At 40.3% G+C, this 25108-nt stretch overlaps 1 protein-coding gene across 4 annotated transcripts in view; it reads left to right on the top strand.

The window, feature by feature from the left end:
- Positions 1 to 25108, top strand: part of cntnap2a (contactin associated protein 2a) — a 528260-nt gene that overhangs the window by 413646 nt on the left and 89506 nt on the right. For all 4 annotated transcript variants that reach the window (XM_070553228.1, XM_070553226.1, XM_070553227.1 and 1 more), the window contains exons 16-17: positions 5474 to 5630; positions 20938 to 21065. In XM_070553228.1, the coding sequence (XP_070409329.1) occupies positions 5474 to 5630; positions 20938 to 21065 (285 nt within the window). The remainder of the gene's footprint in view (positions 1 to 5473; positions 5631 to 20937; positions 21066 to 25108) is intronic.

Raw genomic sequence — 25108 nt, 5'->3', positions numbered from 1 at the left:
TTTGGAAGCTCAGTGTTACTTTCAAGCACTTGCTAAGGAGAAATTAAATCCTAGAAATACGTTAAAGTGAAGGTGATGTCAGACCAAAGATAGAAATTTAATGTGACAAGAACATTTTTTTCAGTTATCAGGCAAAGCGTACCGTTTTGGATCAGATTGCTCCATGAAAAATGGCTGTTTCTGAGAAGCCCCTTATCACTCAAACAACAAAATCTTTTATTTTTCCTTCACATTGCTGTCTCTGTTTTCCTTCCTGTCATTATTCTTGTCATCCCTGTCCTCCTGCATCTGTTCCTCTATGCATCTTCCCTTCTGCTGCTCTATCTGTCTTTACTTGGTAGAGTCTTACCTGGAAAAGAAACAGAGCAGACATGATGAAGATGTAAACATTACCCTCCCAGATAAGAGAGCAGAGATAAATAGGTGAACGTGGCTGTGGGTGGGGAGTGTGCGCGTGGTTTGTGTATTGCTTAAGTAACAAATAGATCACAACAAGTACTGCTGTGTGGCTGTCCCTGAAGACAGAGGAGGAACACAACCACAGGCCTTATCAATCTGTCACGGCTGCTTTTTCCTCTCCTATGACATTATGCATGTGGGGGGATTTGGCAATGAAAAAGGAAAGAGAGGGTGAAGATGGATGTAGAGCGTTAGGACTATAAAGATGGGACAAACACGATCAGAAGATCAGATAAACAAACCACTTCAGCAATTATCAGTGTGAGAAGATCACAGAAGTAAGCATCGGAGTTCAGACGGTGGGCAAAACATTTAAATTGTATCTGTGGATGTTTTTTACTCCTTTTTATTTTAAAAAAATCTGTTTTCCTTTCATGTATTTTCCTCCATTACCAAATCGCTGCTCATTTATGTGATGTATAGTTCTGTTGCATTAGACAGATTCTCTCTAAACACCGAACCAGTGATTACTGTGTTTCTGGATTTTAAATCTACATAACACACACACACACACACACACACACACACACACACACACACACACACACACACACACACACACACACACACACACACACACACACACACACACAAAAGTAAATGTTTCTATCCATATTAGGACTTTGTATTGACTTCCATTCATGTTAGTAACCACATTTATGCCTAACCTCAACCCTAACCCGTGTATTCCTGAACCCTAACTGTAAAACTTAATGTACATCTTACCACTTAACCTCACTCCTACGCCTAAAGCAGGGGGTCCACCGTATTAGGACCGGGTTTTGGTCCTAATACGGTCAATCTGTCTTCAGAAGATTAGTGAATAAGACAGTTTTGGTCCTAAATAGGATAGTTTAACAAGTACACACACACACACACACACACACACACACACACACACACACACCTTATAATAACCACCAGAATACACCCACCCACTGCAGCATCTCGGCTTTGCCCTCTCCTTGTCGATCCTTGTCTGAACTCCCTGCCAGAGTGATTCGATCTCTTTTTCCTCGCATCTTCATCCATCCATGCTGTTGGGCCCTCATCTTTTTCCCCCCTTGACTCTCATCTTTTCTTTTTTTACTCACCACTCATGAGTTGTTTGTTTTGGCAGAATGAACCAAAATCGCTCAAGAGACTTCAACTGGCACAGTGTGTAGTTCCCATTCCACCTGATGCCCTGCTGTTATTCCTGTAGCGCTTCTCCTCCCATCTCCTCATCTCTTCTTCCCCCTCAGAAAAACAAGTTAGGAGAATGGTCATGCTCTCATGTTTGCATTAGTGTGCTTACTTTTGTTATTTTCTCCTGAAGTGCCTAAAATGCTCACAAAGTGAAAGGCCAGGTTTTATACTTCTACCCAGCTCCACAACACATAGGAGCCATTTCAAACCGTGTGAATTTAGCGAGTAACTCTGTTGTTGCCATGGATTTTCTTCACACAAATGGACAATAAAGTTGGCAGTCTTAGACATATTTATTTGGCAGAAGAAGGCAAATGATCAACACTAGTGCATGCAGCATGCTTCCAGTTTCTCAACAAGAACTTGGCATTAGACACTAGAAATTAGAACAGTTCATAGAAGGTGGTCACCATATGGCGGTAACTTTTAGTGCGGCTGGTGTTTTGGTGTCTCCAGCCTCAGCAGCATCACTGCTTGTAATGAGAAAAGGAGACTGATTAGTAATGCCCCACAGATGTGCCAATCTAGCTCTTGGCACTTATCCCTGGGCCACTGATCAGTTCTCCCCATACAGCTGAGCAGAAGAACACTTTCTGCAAAATCCATGTCCAAGCACTGTCTTTTGGCAGAGCTCCTCTGAGTCTTTTGTTCTGATGGCAACACAGAGAGATCTGCACAGGGCAAGCACCTTTTCCCCAGCATTATGTGCATCTTTTCTATGTTTTGCCCTAGCCCAGGTGGTGTGCAACATCCGGAACCTTCCGCCTGTCCCACCACACATTTCTTCACAGTTGCATGGGGGGCACTGTGCCTTAGTAAATCAAATGCCAAGGCAAGCCACTGCAGATGCTCTGAAAGGCTGTCTCTGTGGATTACGCCATCATTCATGAGGCAGCCTATGCGTAATGCAGCATATAGTCCGTAAAGCCTGAAAAAGCCAATATACACTTGTAAGAATGGGTAAGTTAGTCTTTTCTTTGAGATGATCCCTTTTTTAAAGGGGGATGTTGTGAAGTACTTCTCAGTAGATTGTGTTTTACCTGGAGAAGACCGCAGTCTGCGCACTCTCAATTTGGAGAATCACAGGGGAATCCAAACAGGCAAGCCAAGCCATTCAAAACTTGAACAAGGTGTTTTAACCTAAAACAACCAGAACCTCGAAAACCTTTTAGTGGTGAATGTGGAGGGAGGAGCTACAGCATGTTTAAGACCCCTGCAGACTTCAATATGCGATTTTAAATTTAGCCTCTTACTATTTCAAAGTGCTCTATTAAGTACAGTTTTAAAGCTTTTGCTCTGCTACTATGAAGAAATTATGCATTATAATTTATTTTCATTGCACATTCTTATTTATCAACCAAGGCAATGATTCTAATGAGTCTGATTGGTTTAATGTAAAGCAAACATTAAACAATCTGGTTTATTAAAATGATATAGAAGATTAATAAACTGAAAGCCTGATTCTTAGAAGCAAAAAATCCCAAGTTTTTTGGTCAGAGACCACCATCTAGAGACCAAACAAATGTACAGCACCTTAAGTGTCTCCCTACTTCTGGGATTATGGCTAGAAGCAACGTCTCTCATTCGTTAAAGCACACTTCTAGCCAGAAAACAGATCTAAAACTCCTTTTTCTCAGTATCATTCTCTCTCAAGGTATTTTAAAGACATTCTTGTCCATAAGACATATCGCCAACTCTGAATCAGTCTAGAAACTTCTGCAAACGTGCGCGCGCCCTGTGATTGACATCTACAATTGGCTAATGCTGAGTGACGCTCAATTCAAATTGCATGGGGCTCTACAGGATGGGGGGATGGGCTTAGCAAAAACAGTGGACAAATTTAATACATTATATCAGAGTACAGGGTAAGGCATAATGGACAAACCGACTGTGCCATCACCCATACGTTTCTGAAGAGTTGAACTGAAGCCTAATGGGCGAATCCTACCATCGCCAAACTTGTCATGTCATGCGTCTTGTCACACCCGGGAAATACACAAATGGAGCTGAGAGCAGAGCTGTGAGGGTGGGAGCAGATGACTGACACCCAACAAACAGAGACAATGTAGCTATGAGCTAACCAAAGCTTACAGAGGTGGGCAGGCGTTTTTAGAAAGAAAACTGCGGTTGAGCGATGGTACAATTGGTAAACAGCCTGTATTTTAATGGAGCTATGATGATGAGCTATGATGTAGCCACAGCTGCCCTGGGGCGCACTGACAGAGGCAAGGCCTGCCAAACACTGGTGCAACCAGCCCCTCTGACCACCTCAAGCAGGCAAGGCGGGTTTAGTGTCTTGCCCAAGGACACAACTGCAGCATTTTCTAGTCTGAGCCAGGATCGAACCTGCAACATGTCCCTACTAGACTTGACAGAACTTGAAATATTTTTTGAACGAGGCTGTAAACTTGTCTATTTCTGCTGTCAAGTTGGCATTTTTAACATGGGAGTCAATGGGAGCTTGCTTCTTTCTGGAGCCAGCCCCTAGTGGATGAGAGGGGTACTGCAACTTTTGGCAGGTGGAGTTTGCCTGCTGGATCATTTTTACCGATCTCTAAAAAAATCATACATAAATCCTGAAAGAGGGAAAACTCCAGATTGCAGCTTTAAATGAGCTCATTGTCTTTTTGCATTTTAATATTTTACCACAATCATATCTGGCATGTAATTACAATTAAACCATAGTAAATACACTAAAAAGCAACAGCATGAATACAAAAAGTAAGAGCATCTTGATGTCCCTGGAAGCAAAGCTTTTAGTCCTGCAGATGATGGGATGGCTGAAAAGAGACAAATCTAATTCACTTTATGACAAAAATACAATCATGGGTCATTTCTGAGGTCAAACACACACTTTAACTCACAATATACAGCACACACACACTTTTGTGGCATCTTACAGAAGTTTTGCTTTGTACAATCTGATAATAAAATACGCCAATCCTCTCGATTCACTTGTGCTTTATCAAGAGTCTGCTTCATCCTGTCCTGAAAAACAGCATCTCGAGAGATTTCATTGGCTCTGATAGAATTTGACAAATTGATATTGACAATGCGGTTTATTTTATAGGAATAAATTGGGAAGCATAATATTGTTTCATTCTCTGTGACTGTGATATATTGCCAGCCACCAATATGTTTACTGTTATCTCTCTGTGTGGTTGCCGTGCCGTGCTAGAATACATTATTCAAGACAAAGAAAACAATATTACATTTCTTATTGAAGGGCAGCTTTCTTCACCTTTTATCCATTTATTAAAACTCACACAAGAACACACATAAACCAGCATGTAGAGGAATTGAGTTTGAACATAAAACAAATATATTCTGTTTTCAGTAAAGTCTACGTTTTTGTCACGTGTTTTAAAGGGATACTATGCAACTTTTTGATATTTTTTAATCATTTTCGAGAGCCAGTTTGTGCATTTGCAACTTCAGACTGCCGTTCCAGTCTGTTTGACTCAAAATGGAGCTGACATACCTGGTGATGCAGTCTGCTTCCATTATGTTTTCTGCATGATGTAGATCATGAGCACAGCTGATTTGTTTAATTTTGTGATGAATCGCTCCTGTAAACACTAAGGAAGGCTGGGGAGACGTTTCAGCTGACAAATTAAATTGTAAAAAATACAAATGAGAAGATAAGTTTTGCTTTTAGTTCTTCTAAACTGACACTAGGGGGTGCTAAAGGCAAGCCAAAGCTACCTAGTTTCCCTTTAAACTTCTTTAAGGGGTGTAATAGGTAAAGTGGTTGTCAGCCAGACATTAGCAGATGCTGATCTTCAAAATGAGCTCACAGGTTTGCTTACGTTTGTTTGCTTTTCAGATGGGACCCCGTACACATGGTGGGTTGGAAGAGGCAGCGAGAAGCATTTCTACTGGGGAGGCTCGGGGCCTGGCATCCAGAAATGTGCCTGTGGCATCGAGCGAAACTGCACCGATCCCAAATACGACTGCAACTGCGATGCGGATGCCAAACAATGGTAAGTCAGTTTGTAACCTTTCTGTTTGGCAGCGACTCAAACAAACTACTTCAACACAGTTTCAGCTGCGTTGGACAGGACTGGCAGAAGAACAAAACCTGCTCTAGAAAAGGAGAAAAGCTGCCTGGTAGAAAAATACCACTTCTGTCTAGTTTCCAAATACAAGAAATCAAAACTACTTTAAAAATAATGTATGTTCTTGGTGTTTAATTTACCACTTTTGCTAAAATCTATATTGCTCGAATCAAATTAGTATAGTCTTTTTAAAACAACTAAGATTAATATATGTTGAGGTAAAATAAACTTTTATTCAGCAAACTCCAGAACAAGGAAAATAGTTTTCAGTCATTTACCAAATTCATTTGTTTGCAAGCAGACCGTAAAAGGAAAAAAATCTAGAATTTGATTCAAACACAAATTGACAAATACATTTTCAGGTTTGCTGATCAATACTTAGTGGTAAGCAGGAGTGTTGATTGGTGTACTTTCCAAACAGTTTCAGGGCAAATGGTGTGTAAGATGACTTATAGTTAAAGGGATACTGTGCTACTTTTCTTTAAATAATTTTCTTGAGCCAGTATGTTTAAATGTCACTCTGACCCCCCAATAGTCCTCTGTGGCCAGAATACCACACTTGCAACTTTAGAGTGCTCGGTCCCTTTTGAACTTAATAAAGTGGAGAGGACATGCCTGGCCCTGCAGTCTGCTTCCGGACCATTTTCTGCATGCTTTAGATCATGAACACAGCTTATTTGTTTAATTTAGTGATGGACCACTCTTGCAGACACTAATGAAGACTGAGGATACATTTCTTTATCCTTTATCCATTCTTTGTATGGACAAGATTGTGAGAACGGTTCATAGAGCTCTTAAAATATTGTGCTCAGTTAAAGATGAAATCCTATCTAGAAAAAGAAGAGATTCAATGCAGTGTCTTTGCGGTAATTTATAGAACATTATGCTTATATAGCTATGATTCATGTAAAAGTGTAATAATACAATATTAAGCTGCATAATTCAGCAGAACTGTTATGAGCTGCTTGGATCGATGCAGGTTGGAGTTCAGTAATGTTTGTGCTCCGGGTAAGAAATTGACTCATAGTCTGCTTGTTCTACCTTTAATGGAGTGGAACATCTGCCTGAGGGCAGCGGGTCAAACAGCTGAGAACTCGGGTGGGAGGTGTCCTGGATGTTTTGTTCCCTGCTGAAGCAAATGGAGTTGTTCTAGGCCTTCAGCAAGCAGAAAGCAGCAGTGGCTCGCTATACCGCTGTAAAGATCCTCAGGATCTGTCTGCTCCCGTACAGCTATGTACCACACAGTGGTGCAGTGAACCATTACAGCCTCAAAGGAAGAGTGGTACACGTTTATCAGTGGAATACTTCTTGCTTCTACAGAGAATCCTATGGAAGTTAAGTATCTACTAAGTCTTTTTGAGAGCTGGTTTGATGTTTTTGGTCCTGGAAAGGTCAACCGGCAGAAAATGTCAACAAATTTGACATTCTTACCCGTTCCATGAAGGGTCATGTAGTTGAAAGTAAGATTTGCTTTGAGCTTTCTACAGTCTGGAAATTTTGTTTTTGCAGTATTTCAATTCAGGTTGGTCACTAAGAGCTAAAAAGCATGTTTCCAAACATCTGTATCTAGAATCAGCACTACTTGTGGAGTGCTTGAATTGAGTTTCAGGTAGTTTGACCTTATAGCTAGTTATATAATGTGAGTCTACTGCTTCAGAGAGGACAAATAGCACCTTCTTAGGGTTCTACAACCCCCCAAGGCACTTTACAACACAATCAGTCATTCACCCACTGGTGGGGATGAGCTACGATGTAGCCACAGCGGCCTTGGAGCACACTGACAGAGGCAAAGACTGCCAAACACTGGCACCACCGGGGTCCCTCCAACCACCACCAGCAGGCAAGGCAAGTTAAGTGTCTTGCCCAAGGACACAACAGCAGCATTCTCTGGTGGGAGCTGGGATCGAACCTGTAACCTTCTGATTAACAGAGAGCCCGCTCTACCTCCTGAGCTACAGCTGACTCTGACTGTTTCTTAACTCATTAGAGATTCTCAAGTCGTGTTTGACTTGTCTACAAAAGCACATTGAACCTTCTTTGGTTATTAATAATGAAACTTTAGGCGCGTTTTCACTACTGGAACATCTGAGAAGTTCTACTGGACCTTTGCGGCATGCGCATGTCTTTATTCCACCAGTCCAGTCTGAAAGAGCTATTTTCCAGGTAATGTCCAGAACCAACGGAGTACCTGAACTAAGGTATGTACTCAGAAAGGCCCGTTAGAATCTCTGAGCTTCAAAGTAGTTGCGATATGCTGATGTCTTAGTCCCAAAAGGGCTCATTTTGAATGGAGACACAACGGCTGAGAAGACCAACCCATCATATCTCCTGGTCACTTTTCTCCCTCCCAGAAATTTACCAAAACTCCTGTAGAGGAATTCCGGCCACTAATGTAGAAGCTATGCAACTAATGTCTGTTACTTATCATTGAACCAATGTAGAACAAAATAGACCATTCTGCCGTGGACATTCATTTCTACAGTCTGTGCACCGTGGGCTGGTGTAAAGAAACTTGGTCTGACTAACCTGACTGAAATAGTTGAGTACAATATTGAATAGAGATATGGTTGATTTTGTTTCCAGGCACTTTGGAAAATACAAATATGAGGTTTGCTTGTTCAAGTCTTCAGCAATAAATCCAAATCTTTCAAGGACAGAGTTCTGTTTTTTCCTGCAGTGTTACACAAGAGATCCATTCCAATAGTAGCGTCTGGTGGGATGTAAACAGCTGTGTTAATGATCTGTACCAGTGGTTCCCAAACTTATTTAGCCGCGCACCCCCTTCTATGTCCCGACCATGTCGACGCACCCCCCCCCCCCCCACACACACACACACACACACACACACACACATCACGGCATGGCTATATATAGATAGATAGATAGATAGATAGATAGATAGATAGATAGATAGATAGATAGATAGATAGATAGATAGATAGATAGATAGATAGATAGATAGATAGATAGATAGATAGATAGATATAGATATCAGACGTCAAGCTAAACAAACAGGGTTAAAAAAATATGATCGACCTTTTTCCCCATCACTTTCATTTTTTAAATAGTAACTAATAAGCATTCGATACCATTACAATTTCCTTTGATTTAATTTTAAATAAATATTTAGAGTGCCCAGGTAGCACATAAACAATGAAATTTAACAGTTTTCTTAAAGTAGGAACGTTTAATCTGTGCGGCCAGAGCGCTCTCCTTCCTTCTGCTCTGCGTAAACCTGAACTGGCCACCTACTGGTGCGTAATCAAATGTCTATAGGGGAAAAGGAAAAAGCTTTAGCCATGAGGCTCACTTTTGCCTCAGACCGACTTATTGCTGTTTTATGGTGTGGCTGAATCTGCGATCCGCTGCCACGCGGACTGGAATAACAAATGCTGCAGGTTCGAGATGGCAGGTTCGGAGTCACTGGCTGGAGCGGACCGACTTTAATACATCATCCCAAAATAGAAGCTAATATCTTAATTTGACCTGGAATGAAAAATGTTGTTATAAAACCTCTTAAAAGTTTTTATCACAGAGGAGGCAGAGCTCATTTCTGCCTTCAGTCTGACGGTATCAGTCTGGCGCGCCGGAGTTTGCGCAGCGTGCACTTATTGAATCTGTGTGTGTGTGTGTGTGCGCGCGCGCGCGGCACAGCTCCACGAAGCTTGGTTTATGCTTGACGCATTCACTTTCCGCTTGGTGATGCGTCTCGCGGATGGAACGCGCTTCACAACTTGCAGCGTTTAAGTCACTGTGTCTCGTTAATGGTGCTATTTAAACCAATGTTGTAAAATGACTTCTGCCCAGCCCAGATGTGCTCACTTGTGCACCCGTGAGCCGTGGTTGCGGAACGCGTCTGACCTCCGACAGACGCACTCTAAACTTCAGATCTTCAGCGCGTGTGAGGTTTACAATGTCAGAACACCTGCATGAGACAGGTGTTAATTACAATCTGCCAGAATGACTCACCACCTTCAGATTTCTCCAACACCGTTAAAAATGATAAAATATGGAACATATCGGCGTGCGCAGGCCAGAGTGCTGAAGCTCGGCGCATTGTTATTATGAGGTTAGGGCACATGTGGAGGACACACACACACACACACACACACACACACACACAAGTAAAATATACTTGTTTTCAATTACATTTATTGGGCCCACTTACTTTTTCTTTGGCCCACCCACAAATGAGTTTTCTGGCTACGCTAATGGTGACACCTGACAGACTTCTCTGAGCTCCGCAGCCATTACACTTTTCATCTCGCGCACCCCCTAGCGGCAGCTCGCGCACCCCCGGGGGTGCGCGCACCACACTTTGGGAATCCCTGATCTGTACTATCTCTCTGGACAGCTTTAAACAGACATAAAGCTGGAGAACAGGCTGTGTGGGCCTCTGTTGGTTTTGGATCACTAGTTGTACACTTAAATATAGAGACCACAGCCTGCGCTTATACCTTGGTTTTGCATGTGTTTTGTGGCAGGAATGTGAATCAGTATTCAGAATGTGATGAACTGTCAGTTATTTTCACGGCACAGCAGTGCCATGTTTGTCTATTGTCCAGATCTGTCATCTGTTAAAAACAAAACGTCACGAAAAGTTGAATCAGCCAACAGTGACCAGAAACAATTGAACAGATCAAATCTGGTAATCAGATTACAATTGAAGAATGACAAATGTTTACGTTGTTTTGCTCTAAAGGATGAAGAAGAAAAAAAGTAGCATTAGGGGACATTGCTTTTTCCTAACATTTATGGAGTTTGCTGCTGGTACTTAACCTAGTGAACTAGACCAAATTCTTGCTTTGCAAAGTTTGGTCTAGCAACGCTCCACTGGAACCTCTGCAGCCCCAACAGCATTCTGGCTGGCCAATCACAGCTCTCTAGAGGGGTTTCAAACACATAAAGAGCTATGATTGGTCCATAATGGTGGGCCAATCATAGTGCTCTGTCTGCTTAGTGAACAAATTACAGAGCTTTATCCGCTTTGTAGGCCAATCAGGGCACTCTATATGCCTGGTGGGTGGGATGATGCAACAGAGCGAAACAAGAGTATGTCACATTCATTCTCCAGTGGAATGTGGAGATCATTTGAAAGACAACGGTAGAACCTGCCCCACAACCGAGAGCCGTCAATGGAGCGTTGCCAGACTAAAAAATACATTTATTTAGTCTGGCTTGCCAGGCTAGCTGGTACTTTGTTTTAGTCCAGATACATATAAGGACCTTTGTTGTTCGGGTTAAGGTCAGAGCAAAAGACAACGGGGTTTCTTTCCCTTTTAAGGACAAATGTCCCCACGATTATGTAAATTAGTGCAATGCAAAACAGTGCCATCTTCGAATGGCTCTTGTTGGTAGACAACCATTATATATATATATTTTTTATTTATTTATTTTTTTTGGGATAAAGCTTTTCCAAGTCAGCCACTCAAAAGCACTTCACACCAAAATTTAGCCATCGAAGCAAGGCTGTCGCACAATTGGCATCATCGGTCCCTTTGACCTTAACCAAGAGCCAAAGAGGGTAGAATGCCAAGCTCAAAGACAAAACGACTAACATTTTCAACTGGCAACTCACCTGTTACAGGGCAAACTCCTACCCTACTGTGTTCTCCAAACAAAATGTACCAATCAGCATTTTAAAAATTAGGGCAGACATGTCAGGGAAAGTCATTTGTTATGTCTTCCAACATTTTTTTGTGTGGTTTGTGAACTTGTGGAAAGTTCTTGTTGCTGTTTTACATGATATAATATTACAGTAGACAGAACTATATATCTGGGTGATAAAGGTATTTGTTGCAAAGCAACTAGTTTACTTTGTGATCAGAGGTTAAAAATGAGCCTTTAATGAGTGCAAATGGTGTGAAAAATAACTGGGCAAAGAAACCCTTCTGCAGTTCTTGGATTAACCATGGCCTGAAAAATTATTACATTTTAGAAAACCGCAAAGTGTCGTTGGATATGGGCTTTGCAGAATGTAACAGTTAAATGTTTATTAAGAACTTATCTTCGGGGTGGTTTTGATCAACCTGACAAGTGTCTATCTTTTATTCCCTGTTGTTAAAGTGATGTAAAATCTACAAATATCCCATTGTGTGTCATACATTGGGTTGTATTTTAAAAACCTCTGAAGAACGTGTTGTCTGAAACAACGCAAATGGTGTTGTTTCTGTAATAATCTGTTTACATATATTTGTAGCAAAGAGTTTAACAAAGATGTGGAATGTGATGAGGTCTACTGTCACAATCAGTAACGCGTTAACTTTGTAACCAACTGTACTGCATTGCTTTGCTAGCTGAATGGATTTCCCTTTTAAACCAATTGCATCATTTTTTAAACTGCGCCTCTGTGTGAAAGCTGCATGTTTATGAGTAATGGCTTATCACAGAGATCTTATTTGTCCCCCTCCCGTCTCTGAAACAACAATACTGCTCATAATTCATATGCACTATCTTGTTTTCCCTGCAACTATTGTATGTGTTAATGGCTTGTTGTTTGACAGAGTGAGTTTGTGATATATTACCCTCATAACCATTACACATTTTTTTATAGCTCATAACCAGGGTGTGCACCGTAATAATAAAGTGTGCAAACACGGCCATTCATGAGGTTTTAAAGTTTCATTTCAAATTTTATTTAAAAAACAAAAATGTCCAATTGAGATGTGTGATAAATTCGGGAGAGGGTCCCATTGAAATATAATGGAATACCTTGAAAGCTTACTTAGAAACGCTCTTCTTGAAGAAAACTTAAAGTTCATGTACATTTAGTGAGATTACTGTGAAAAAGAGAAGGTACTAGGTCATATTTAATAGGAATTATACTCTTTATTTTCTTTTCTGCAGAACATTTTATTATATAAAGTTAATCTGAAATACATTTAGACTCAAGTTAGGACTTGGAATCAGTTCATATTTTTGATTTTAATTTAAAATTACAAAAGGCTTGGGACTCATCTCGTATTTAAACCAGAGTGTCTGTTGGCTTATAATTAAATATGCATGACTTTTTCAAGCATACATAATAATATTATTAACTGTGAAATGCAACATCTGCAGTCCTTTTTGTGATCAGTTTCAGCGTTAGGCATCTTTATTTGTATAGCACATGCGCTTTCCATGAGCAAGAATAGCACAAACATTAAAATAATAATTACGTAAAAAAGAATTTTGATCAAATCAAATAAACTAATTCATTTCAGATTTAAGAATAATAAAAAAAGACATTGTTGAAAGAAGAGCAGTTGCAATGCAGGAGGTGCAGCATAAGTAACAGTCATTCAAAGGCTGATGAATACATGAAAGTTTAACATTTTGATTTAACAGTTACTAGAGCTGGGGAACATTTGAGGTCATGAGGAAGCTGATTCCATCTGTGGGCGGCATAGTAGCTAAAAGCAGCTTAATCCTGTTTGGTTGTGACCTGGGGTTCTACAGCTGACTGCTTCCAGGATCTCAGAGCCCTGTTGGGCGTATATACAGAAAGGAGATCCAACTTGTATTTGGGTCCAATGACACTGAGTGATTTATAAACTAGTAGAAGCATTTAGAAATTGATTCTGTAGTTTATTGGTGGCCAGTGTAGATATTTAAGAACAGGAGTGATGTGTTTGGTGCTCTTGGTTCTTGATAAGACTTTTTTTTTGTTTTCAATTTTGATGAAAAGTTGCTAGAGAAGGGATGAGATTTGCATAAGTTGTACTTATTTTTATGTAAAGAAAAATGCCCCCATTTAAGCTGCTTTCATACATTTCTTCTGTTATTTTTGTATCATTTGGTAATTAAAAAGAAAATTGGTCAAAAAACTTTTTAGGACTCAAAAGTCAAAGCCTAGGACTCAGACCTGTCAAGCAACTTGTAAGTCTTGGTAGTTGATTTGACTTATGACCTGTACATCTTTTATTTCAGGACTTAAGTAGAAAAACTTGAGACTCATTTGTGACTTGCAAAACAACGATTTGGTCCAACATTTGCCAGACATTGTGCAAAAATTTTTCATTTAGTTTTTGTCTTCATTTATGTGTCCATGTGAGCAAGCTCGTTTACAACTTGGCATAAAAATTAAGACGATATTTATACAAAGAGATGTCAATGACCATCTTAGAAGACTGTTGATTAATTATACAAATGTAAACTCACAAAGGAAACTCAGATGTTGGTAAAGGAGCTGATCAACCAAGGAACACAAACCTTGTATGGCCACAGTAGAGAAAAATATGTTTTTTATTGCATGGCAAGTCATACATGTTCTCCTGCATGTTAGGCATACATGTTCTGCCATAGAAATCAATAGATGTTTTGACTAGAGTCTCAGAGGATTCACTACAAGAAGCAAACAGCAGGATGGATGGGTTGTACTTCAGTGAAACATGCTGATGTAAAAATAAACTTGCATCAAAATGATGGTGAGAGGAATGACTGGAGAAAATAGGCTAAATAACTCAAAATACCAAGTCATCTGTAGAAAATGGGACTACTCTGAGCGTCCATGTCACCAGTGCAACAACGACACTAACATTTACTGATTTTTTTCAGCTGACTGACTCAAGGGTCACTGTGGAGGTGCGCTGCATCATCCTCGGTCCCATATTCGGCCAGATGTAACAAAGGTCACTAAACAGCATGATTTAATTCAACAAGACAAGAGTAGCAAATATTTGCATATTTAGCCAAACCAAGCAAATAGTGAACAAACTGAGTTTCCTGAATGTAACGTCCAAAAGGGTCAATTTTCACCTATACAGGTCCTTCTCAAAAATTAGCATATGGTGATAAAGTTCATTATTTTCTGTAATGTACTGATGACCATTAGACTTTCATATATATTAGATTCATTACACACAACTGAAGTGCAATGTGGTTTTCATCCTTGCCGTGGAACTGTGGACCAGCTCTATACCCTTGCAAGGGTGATGGAGGGGGTATGGGAGTTTGCCCAACCAATCCACATGTGTTTTGTGGATTTGGAGAAGGCTTATGACCATGTCCCCAGGGGCACCCTGTGGGGGACGCTCCAGGAGTATGGGGTGGGTGGCTTTCTGTTATTGGCCATTCAGTCCCTTTACCAGAGGAGCGTGAGTTTGGTCCACATAGCCGGTAGTAAGTCTGAGCACCTCAAATCAAGGTGCCAGAGTCTGGAGGAAGACTGGGCAGAGGGAAATGCCAAAATGTCTGAAGTCCAGTGTCAAGTACCCACGGTCAGTGATGGTCTGGGGTGCCATGTCAGCTGCTGGTGTTGGTCCACTGTGTTTTATCAAGGGCAGGGTCAGTGCAGCTAGCTATCAGGAGATTTTGGAGCACTTCATGCTTCCATCTGCTGAAAAGCTTTATGGAGATGAAGATTTCATTTTTCTGCACGACGTGGCACCTGCTCACAGTGCCAAAACCACTGGTAAATGGTTTACTGACCATGGTATTACTGTGCTCAATTGGCCTGCCAACTCTCCTGACCTGAACCCCGTAGAGAATCTGTGGGATATTGTGAAGAGAAAGTTGAGAGACGCAAGACCCAACACTCTGGATGAGCTTAAGGCCGCTATCGAAACATCCTGGGCCTCCATAACACCTCAGCAGTGAGACAGGCTGATTGCCTCCATGCCACGCCGCATTGAAGCAGTCATTTCTGCAAAAGGATTCCCGACCAAGTATTGAGTGCATAACTGAACATAATTATTTGAAGGTTAACTTTTTTGTATTAAAAACACTTTTCTTTTATTGGTCGGATGAAATATGCTAATTTTTTAGATAGGAATTTTGAGTTTTCATGAGCTGTACGCCAAAATCATCAATATTAGAAACAATAAAAGGCTTGAACTACTTCAGTTGTGTGTAATGAATCTAATATATATGAAAGTCTAATGTTTATCAATACGTTACATACAACAATGAACTTTATCACTATATGCTAATTTTTTGAGAAGGACCTGTATATCACAAATCACTATGTGTTTGATTTAACAATTTAATTGTTGTTTACACTCATACACATTAAAATAGGATACTCATTAAGGTTAAAATGCACTTCACATAGGAGTTTTAAAGATTCTTATTCACAGTGTTAAAAACATCTCGGTATGTTGGTAAATACTCAGAAACATGTCAAATTTTGATTGGCCAAACTTGGCCAGAAATCCTAACAAAGTAGTTTAATAAAACAAGACTTACTTCCCTCGAACCGGCCAATTCAGGAAAGAAGCATTTTTGAAACCATCTTCTCCTTTGACCTCCTGTCAAAGCCTCTCTGCAATGCTGTGGCTGATACCAGACAACCGGCTCTTCTAAGAGCCAAGAAAACATCAACCTTTGATGCAAATAAGCATTCCAGCTTCCTGTCTTCACCTCGAGGGATCTCAGACTGGACGGTTCCTATCGGAACTGTAAAGAATGAGTCGTTTACATCCTACTTTTTGAACCATAAAATGTGAGATTCCATAGAAATATCAAATATCAATCTGATGGATCTTTGACTATTTTAACCAGAAGATCAGAACTTTTTATTGTAGGGATTAAGCAAAACTTTGTATTAACTCCAAGGAAAGGGAGGGAGTCAGGTTTAAAATGGTTAAGACATTTATTTCTAACAATTTAAACAAGACTAACTTTAACACTCTGTGTACTGATGGACTAAGGTGGAGTGAGACGTGATGAATGATGGTGTGTGTGTGTGTTATTCAGAACCAGCAGATCCGGAAAAGCAGTTAGTTCTGAGTGGGAGTGAATGTTTCGCTCTAAGCTTTAGTGGGAGATTTATCACACACATGAAACGCCATCTGTCGGTCTATGCACCCAGGGGAAGCCTCTGTTAATAGCGAGGTCCTCGTGGTCCCTCTTTGATACCGAAGCCAGTAGAAAAGCAGCGATGCCGACCAAACTAGTCTTGGAATGCTTCCAGGTCACAACAGGTTATCACTGGCGTCTCCAAGACCCTGAAGGCGTCGTGAGGTTCAGCTTTTATTCTGAAGGAATCGTTGCGGTCAGTTGTAACTTGCAACAGATTTTATCCAGCTTGTCTGAGGTTCTTTTGGCTGAAGAGGGAGTCCGGATGGCCTGTCCGAGACTTCTCTAGAATACTTTGAACTAAAGAAAAGGTGGCGTGGGATAGTTTTTATAATTGTCATATTTTGGTTTACTGGCGAATCAGAATTTGACATGCAAAAGAGGGTTTATACAAACACCACAGAACCATGCCTAGCACCAGAAACAAATGTTCTGATTGGATCAGACAAAAGGAAATGTGTCGTGTGACTTTAGCATTACGTGTCTTTAGTGTCTAGTGCAACTTGTAAAATACTACTGATCGCAGGATTATAAAATCAAGTAATAACATTGTCATTTCACAGAATGATTGAACATTGGGCTCACATTATTATTGGTAATTAACAAACTTGTTGATTATATATTTATCAAAATAGTTCTTGTCTTCGCTTGGTAACAGAGGTGAACCATTTCAGATGAGCAGAGGGCATGAAAGACCTTGGCCACTATCTCATGTAGATTAGCCTGTCAGAGGCTTTATGTCTCTGCTCAAGCAGACGCAGCAGATCATGACCTTTAGGTCATAAATAGGACATTGATGACGCTACAGAACTGTCTACGTTTTCCTGATATCAGAGGTTCACTCCACCGGCAGTGACTCGCAAGACCTCCCGGATCGAACAAGAACCTCCACACCAAGGGTGCGTAGACTTGGCCTGACAGATTGCGTCTGATGCTGTTTTCAGATAACCAACTCTAGTTTATAACAAACAACAAACTCTTTTACACCCAGAGTTCACAATTTCTCTCAGATGCAAAGAACGGTTGCTACAACATCTAGCTTCCATCACAACACCTCACATCCACCACACCACATCTCATTATTCATGTCTCGACATGTATAAATTGTCAGTTTAGGAAAAAGAATTAATTTCATTTTATAATCTATATACTTACTCTGTCTGAATTCATACGAAGTGTGTTTATGGCCCCCTGAAGAAGCAAAGAACCCTAGAATTTTCTGATTAAACATTCAAAGATCAATCTGATTGATATTTCACATTTATATGGACCCATCACATCTTCTTGGTCATAATTAATATGTTTTAATTGCTACATGAAATTGTCAAATGCATCTGCTAAATTCAAAATCAGAATCAGAATGGTTTTATTCCCATACTGTACTGTATGTGCAAGAATCACAACGTTAGGAAATTGCTGTGGTACTTGGTGCAAGAAAAATAATGTAAGCAAAAATTTCTGTTAGGAATAAGTACATTAAAATGATGTTAATATAGGGAGTCAATAATTAGATAAGCAGCTACTATACTATACAAGTCAGCGTAGGTGCTGGTCAGAGTGGGTCGGTTCAGGGTCAGGTGACTGAAACAAAGCAACTGGAGTAAGGAGTTCTACGATCGACATTCATGAGTCCGACCGCACACAGAAGAAACTGTTTTGTGGTGAGAGGTTTTGGTCGAATGGAGCCTCCTGTCAGGTGGGAGTGAGTCAAAGAGACTGTGTACAGGGTGAGATGGGTCAGCTGTGATTCGACCTGCATGCCTCAAAGTCCTAGAGGTGTACAGGCCCTGTAGAAAGGGGAGTTTGCAGCCAATGACCTTCTCAGCAGAGCATATGACACGATGCAGCATCTTCTTGTCTCTGATGGTTGCTCGAGCATACCACACGGTGACTGAAGAAGTGAGGATGGACTTGATGATTACGGTGTAGAACCGCCTCATAGACTGTACTGGCAGGTTGAATTTCTTCAGCTGCCTCAGTAAGTACATCCTCTACTGGGCCTTTTTTTATAATGGAGGTGATGGTGGGCTCCCACTGGAGGTCCTGAGTGATGGTGGTGCCCAGGAAGCAACCCTAAAGAGTTTTTAACACTTTAAGTTATTGCTTTCAAACTGGTTTCAGTGGTTTCTTTAGTCAAAAACCTGAGCAGCTTCACATTGGACAGCACTCCGTAGCCCTCTGCTGGCCAGAAACTGCACTAAACAATTTTGGTGGTTCACTTAGAAACACTAGTGGGAGGTCTCTACCCACTTTAGGACTTTACTGTGTCTGTACCTCATATGAAGGCTAGCAGTTAGCTTTTTCAGTTTCAGTGTTGCTGTTTATAATTTTGTTGTAAGGCTCTTTTTTTTTACAATGACAAACTTAAAGTAGGACAGCTAGGATGAAAACAGAATACGTCAATAAAGTTTAAATGCATTTAGCTAGTGATATGGGTGATGCTGTTGTCTTGCTGTTACTGGATCCATCTGCAGACATGGTCAACCATGGCATCCTTCTGGACCGACTGCAGCACTGGGTGGGGGATCACTTGGCCTACCCTCCAATGGCTCCGCTCTTACCTTCAGGGCAGGAGCTTCTGTAATAGGATAGGTGAAGCCTCATCTTCTATGGTGAAACTACACTGGGGCATGCCACAGGGCTCTGTCTTTGGGCCCCTTTGGTTTGCGATATATATATTTCCTACCCTTGGGGCTTCTCCTTTTTTGGCATGGTGTGAAATTCCATTTTTACAACAATGGTTGCTACATCTATCTTCTACTCCAGCGGGGAGCTGGTGGATCTGTCTCTCCACTTCTGGACTGTCTAAGAGATGTTAGATCCTGGATGGTTTCTAACTTTTTACTCCTGAATGACACAAAAACTGAAGTCGTAATTTTCAGCCCCAGTAGATTAGATTGCTCTGGCCCTGGCTCTGACGTTGACTATGGCCCTTTGACGCCACTTGAAACGAAAGTTGTCAGCAATCTGGGGATAAAAATCGACTCCATCCTTAAGTTTGAGACAGAAATTAATATGGTTCTGCGGTCTTGTTTTTTTTTTTATGAGTCAACTTTCTAGGATCAAGCCCCTGTTGTGTAGGGCACACTTGAACTCTGTTATCCAGGCATTTGTCCTATCCTGACTGGACTACTGCAATGCCTTCTATGCCAGTCTGAGTCAGACTTGCGGCACACATCACTCTGGTGCTGGAGGATCTACACTGGCTCCAAGTGCAGTACAGAGCCAAATATACGATCCTCTTACTTGTGTACAGGCCCTTTCAAGGCACTGCTCCCTCTTATCTGTCAGCATTGCTGCACAGACATGTCCCATTTCTGTGTTTTTGCTCGGCTGAGCGAGAGCTCTTGGTGGCCCCCCGCTCCAAATACAGATCGAGGGGGGATTGTGCGTTCTCAGTTCTGGCTCCAGTGCTATGGAACAAGTTGCCTTTAGAGTTAGGCAGGCACCATCACTTTTGGTGACTAATTTTTATGTGATGGCATTTCAGCAAGGATCACAACACTGCCTTGATCTTTTAGCTTTTTATTGTTTTGTCATTGAACCTGTTTTTCAGATTAGATCATTCAACTTTTTCTTAATGTTTTATGGTTGTTTTATTTTTTCTTTTGTTTAATTTGATCCAAGACATTTTATTTGTTCTTATTGTGTGTTTTGTGGTTGTGTCCAGCACCTTGGTCTGTTGATAAGGTCATGGAAGGTGCTTTTTAAATAGATAAATGAATAAAATCTAATTAAAATCTAGTCACTGAAGAATTTTTTTGATTTTAACTCGAGAGAAGTTTCTAAATTTTTAGCCTTAAACGGCATACACAACAAAAGCAGTAGACACAGAAGTCACCATCACCTGCTATTCTACAACAAATCATGGGGAGTTGTCAAAATTCTGACAGATAATATTTTTGGTGAGCAGGGAAAGCTCCTGGTTTGTAGTTGGTGCTGTCAGTTATAATACTGTCTTTATCACTTTTTAAAAATGTTTTCCTTTTCTCCTGCTGCTGAGAAACGAAGGAAAGCATCAATAAGTCTTTCAGCATGTTCAAATACACCTGATTTAGATAGATTCTGGTATAGTGTAGACATACAGTTACCCTGACCAATATTCTACTTTATCCTGTATTTAACTCTAATACTAACACAAAAATGAGCAGTTGTCTTCTCTTCAGCTTAAGCCTCATCTTTATTTCATGTGTAAAATGAGTATTTTCCACCACAGAACCAGCCAGGTGTTGAAGATATTTAGTGTTGGCTCTGCCAGTAATTGTGTTGGACAGAAATCTCAAATTAAATCTTGTTTGTTTATTTTAGAAATTGAAGTTTTAATGAAAGTGAGCAGGAGACACAAAATGCAAAAGCATTTCTGAAAAGAAAAGAGCAAATTGAACATGTTCAAAGCTATGAAAATGAGATGAAACTGCTTGTAAATGGATTTTATTTTATTTTTCTCTTTTTGCAGGAGAGAAGATTCTGGTCTCTTGACATATAAAGAACACCTGCCGGTCAGCCAGGTTGCCGTTGGTGACACAAACAGACTGGGCTCGGAGGCTAAACTCACTGTTGGGCCTCTCCGTTGCTATGGAGACAGTAAGTCATGTGTCACTTGTACTCATGTACTCTGCTGTAGGGCAAAGGGCAGCTTCTGGTATGGAAAACAATGAAGGTTTACATAAATAAGACATTAAACTGTAGAGAGATTTTAATTTGTGAGATGCCAAATGGTAAAATTTTCATTTGTGACGAACGTTTTCAGAAAAATCGGATGGTCCGATTTGTTGCTTTTGGTCCTAGACGTGTTATTGTCTAAGGTTTTTAGACAAAAACAAGAGAACCACCTAATTGCTTTTTTGTTTTATCTACACAATATATTTAAGTTAAAGTCCCATTAGCTGTCACCCCGTGGTGTGTGGTGAAATTTGTTCTCCACAAGTTTTGACCCATCTCATAGGGGAGCGGTGAGCTGCAGACACGACCTCGCTCAGGAACGATTTGGTGGTTTAACCCCCAAATGAAACCCACTGAGTGTTAAACTTGAGGCATTGGTTCCCATTTTTGAAGTCTTTGTTAAGACCCAACCGTGGATTTGAACCTATGATCTCTCAGTCTCAGGCAGGGCACTCCTACCACTAGGCCACTGAGCTGGTATCTATAGCTATACTATGTTAGAATGTTGTTAAGAGGCATGAAAAAATGTTTTAAGCTAATTACTTTTCCAAATTTACCATTGTAGCTTTAACTAATTCAAACATACATTATTAATCCCAGAGGAAAATCAAGTAAATCAAATGTGCACTAACAAGACAATGTAAAAAATAAATGTTTGCAGTAGACAACAAAACCTAAAAACACTCATGAGACATCGAAGCATCTAGAAAAAGTAGATTTTTCTTTGATTAAACTCCTGAATCACTGAGAAAATATTTACAAGTTGTGTACAGCTCAAGCTTTACATTTCAGAGTATATGCTGAATAAATATACTTTGGCATAAAATTAACTGTAGTTTACTTACATCATGGGTATAGTAGGTCTGTACTAATGATTATTTAGGTTTTAATCTTCAATCTTAGAATACATATTTTTGCTGTTTTGATTATTTTTAATGTTTTTTCTTGACACTTTGTTTGTTTGTTTGTTTTCTTTCAACATTTCAACTTCATTTTACAAATAGGAAACAAACAAAACCTAACTTTGCATTTTTGTGGTCTGATTCACCGTCGTATAGAGCACATTGTTATTAGGGCTGTTACTCTTTAGATCAGAACAGGAAAAGGACTTGGAAGAGAAACTGAGATGAATTAGCATGCCCTCATTGTTATTAGTAATTTCTTATAATGAACTTTGGAGAAAATTCCACTAGATAGGAAAAAAAAAAACGAGTGTGAACGTGTGAGTGTGAGATTAGCCACTGGGGTAAAGGCGACCTTTGAATGAGGAATGAGGTCTGCAGTTACAGTGGCCTAATTGAGAAGCTGTGTGTGTTTGCGTGTGCGTGTGTGTGTGTGCGTGCGTGCGTGCGTGTGTGTGTGTGTGTGTGTGTGTGTGTGTGTGTGTGTGTGTGTGTGTGTGTGTGTGTGTGTGTGTTAATGACCTTCTCCAAGTCATCTGCAGTGAGAGGCAGTTTCATTTTCAAACTATTCCTCAGCTGGCTGGAGTGACTGTAACCTTTGTGAAGTTCACATCAAAGGTTGAATGAAGGGAGCACCTCCAGCCTCTGTAATGCAACTCTTGGTCCCCCGTTTTACATTACAACAGTCAGACTGGGAGCACAGGTGGGTTTTGTGCTTTGCTGATGTGGGAAATATCAAGAACGTTGTAATCCAGCAGGGTTTTTAAACAGCTGTCTATCACAGAAGAGGAAATAAGTGTGCATTTTATTTTAAAAAAACAGACATTTTTGCATGCTTTAGTCATCAAAACTTCCTGGTAATTTTACTTTCTTACCTTCGTGGAACATGTCTCCATTTTCTGGGCCATTTCTGGAATTGACGGAGTACCTGAAGTTAAAGTCCCATAGTACTCGCACATACTGGTGTATGGTGAAAATTGTCCTCCGCAATTGACCCCTTTCCCGTGGGGAGCGCGAGCTGCAGACACGACTACGCTCGGGAACTTTTTGGTGGTTTAACTGGGGTACGTACCCGAAATGGCCCGGTAGAGTCATTGGTAAGGACTTGTGGTGCAAATGAAATTGACAGGCGTCACCAAACAACTGGCGTTTGTAAAATTGGAAGAATTTCTGATGAGGCGTAATGGAAGAAAAAGAAAAAAAAACAATGTTGATGCAGCTTTTAAAACCTCCATTTCTGAACTCCCAACACCGTAAAATGGTGTGGAATTCAACCCCATTAAACCATAATTTATGCTGTATCTTACAAGTGTTACAGAATCAATAATAACACATTTATAAACCATTTATAAGGGAAGCCTTTGTTAAAGAGGGGCCAATCATTTCTTTTCAGGTGTTTACTTGTTCATATAGTTCCTATCTTGCTGCAGAAAGTATCAAAAAAAAATTCATATGTTTAATATAGAGGTGTGACTTGATTAAAAATCAATCTAATTAATTAGATTCTTAGTAATTAATTAATCTTCATAAATCGTATGTATTTCTAATTTTTTTATAAAAAAAATTTTGGTGAGGGTTAGGGTGAGAGACAGAAGCCATACCCACACTTTAATGAGTATATTTCTGGAACCACAAGGACTGTTTGATTACTTTGGTCTAATTATAAAAGTAACTGTTGCAGCAGTTTAGATCATAAACCCCACATCCTGAGTGGAGGCAGCACCCATAAAAGGCTTTTTTTCATTTATTTAGTTTATTATGGGATGGTCTTCTCAGTTAATATTTAAGCTTTCTGTTTGTTCACCAGAATTTAAAAATAAACTGTTTTCTTTCTTGATTTTTGTTTTTTTCAGTAAAGAGAAAACTCAAATCAGTATAGTTCTGAAGGACTTTCAGCTCTTTTCATCCAGGCACATCATTTTGTTCCGTTCAATCAAGTCATACATTAGAAAAGACATGCACAGTAGTTTGATCCTTCTTGTTTCTCCTTTGTTCTGGTCTTGTACTCAGTGTCTATACTCTCCTCTCAGTGGGAATTTGGGTGCGCTGGAAGACACTCACAGATCCTGCAGAGCTGTGGTATTGATCACTTCCCATACAGTTCTTAAGCTTCACAATTACCACCAATCTTCATGGAGGCAAAATATTTAAGACCGAACAACCAAGAGGAAAGTCTTTTCAGCTGCTGCGGTGATTTTTTTCTCTCCATAAGCCGCAGTTGTGTCAATCCTAATTGAAGATCACAAACTTTTATGCTTGTGGGCTTCTAAAGATTTATGCCATCATCCTGCCTCACAAAGCAAAGCTGTGAACATCTTGTCTGCTTGTGCTCTTTGAGTAGCAGAGCACCACATTTTTTTGCTAGCTTCAAAGGTGACCTGATGCGTTCTTTGCTTGATGACTATCAGGTTTTCAACGTTGCAGAGCGAACGGAGGCAGTGGAAGAGTTATGTTGCTGTTAGCCAATCAGAAGCAAGATGTTGGAAAATCGTAAATAATAAAGATAAGGCTCCAAATGCTGTCATCTTCCATGGAGAAGAAAAACAAACATGAATCTTTAGGGCCATCTAGGCTCGGTCCTTAAAATAATGCTTCATAAAGAAATCTATCGACTGCTCATTTTTCATTCTTAAGGGGATAATAGAATGAAGCTATGCCTCCAGTGAGACGGTGCTAGATTTCAAAACACAAAGAAATATAGCTTGGAATTTCATAGATATAGCTCCGTGGTTAATTTTTCACCCATTTCTGTCTTTATCCATCCATGTGTCTATTCATTCAGCAGAGAGGAAGTGGCCTGGTTCTGTCAAGGGTGCTGAACATGACAGACCACCTGCCCCCTCCATTCTCCCTTGGTGTCATAGTGATTATGGTCCCCCATCTTCAACAACCCGGTGCCTCTCTTCCTAATGTCCCTTCATCATGGAGCTGCCAACATACAAACAAACCATGATGTAATGACCCGTGACATCACATCTGTTTGTGTCTATGAGTCGACCATGTAGTCACGTCGCTAACATGGTTACTAAAGATGGATTTTGTGTCCCTCTTGTGTAGTCGGAT

Source organism: Nothobranchius furzeri, chromosome 7, assembly GCF_043380555.1.
Source record: "Nothobranchius furzeri strain GRZ-AD chromosome 7, NfurGRZ-RIMD1, whole genome shotgun sequence".
NCBI classification, from domain to species: Eukaryota; Metazoa; Chordata; class Actinopteri; order Cyprinodontiformes; family Nothobranchiidae; genus Nothobranchius; species Nothobranchius furzeri.
Note: the sequence above shows the minus strand (reverse complement) of the source record. Positions and strands in the feature narration are given on the sequence as shown.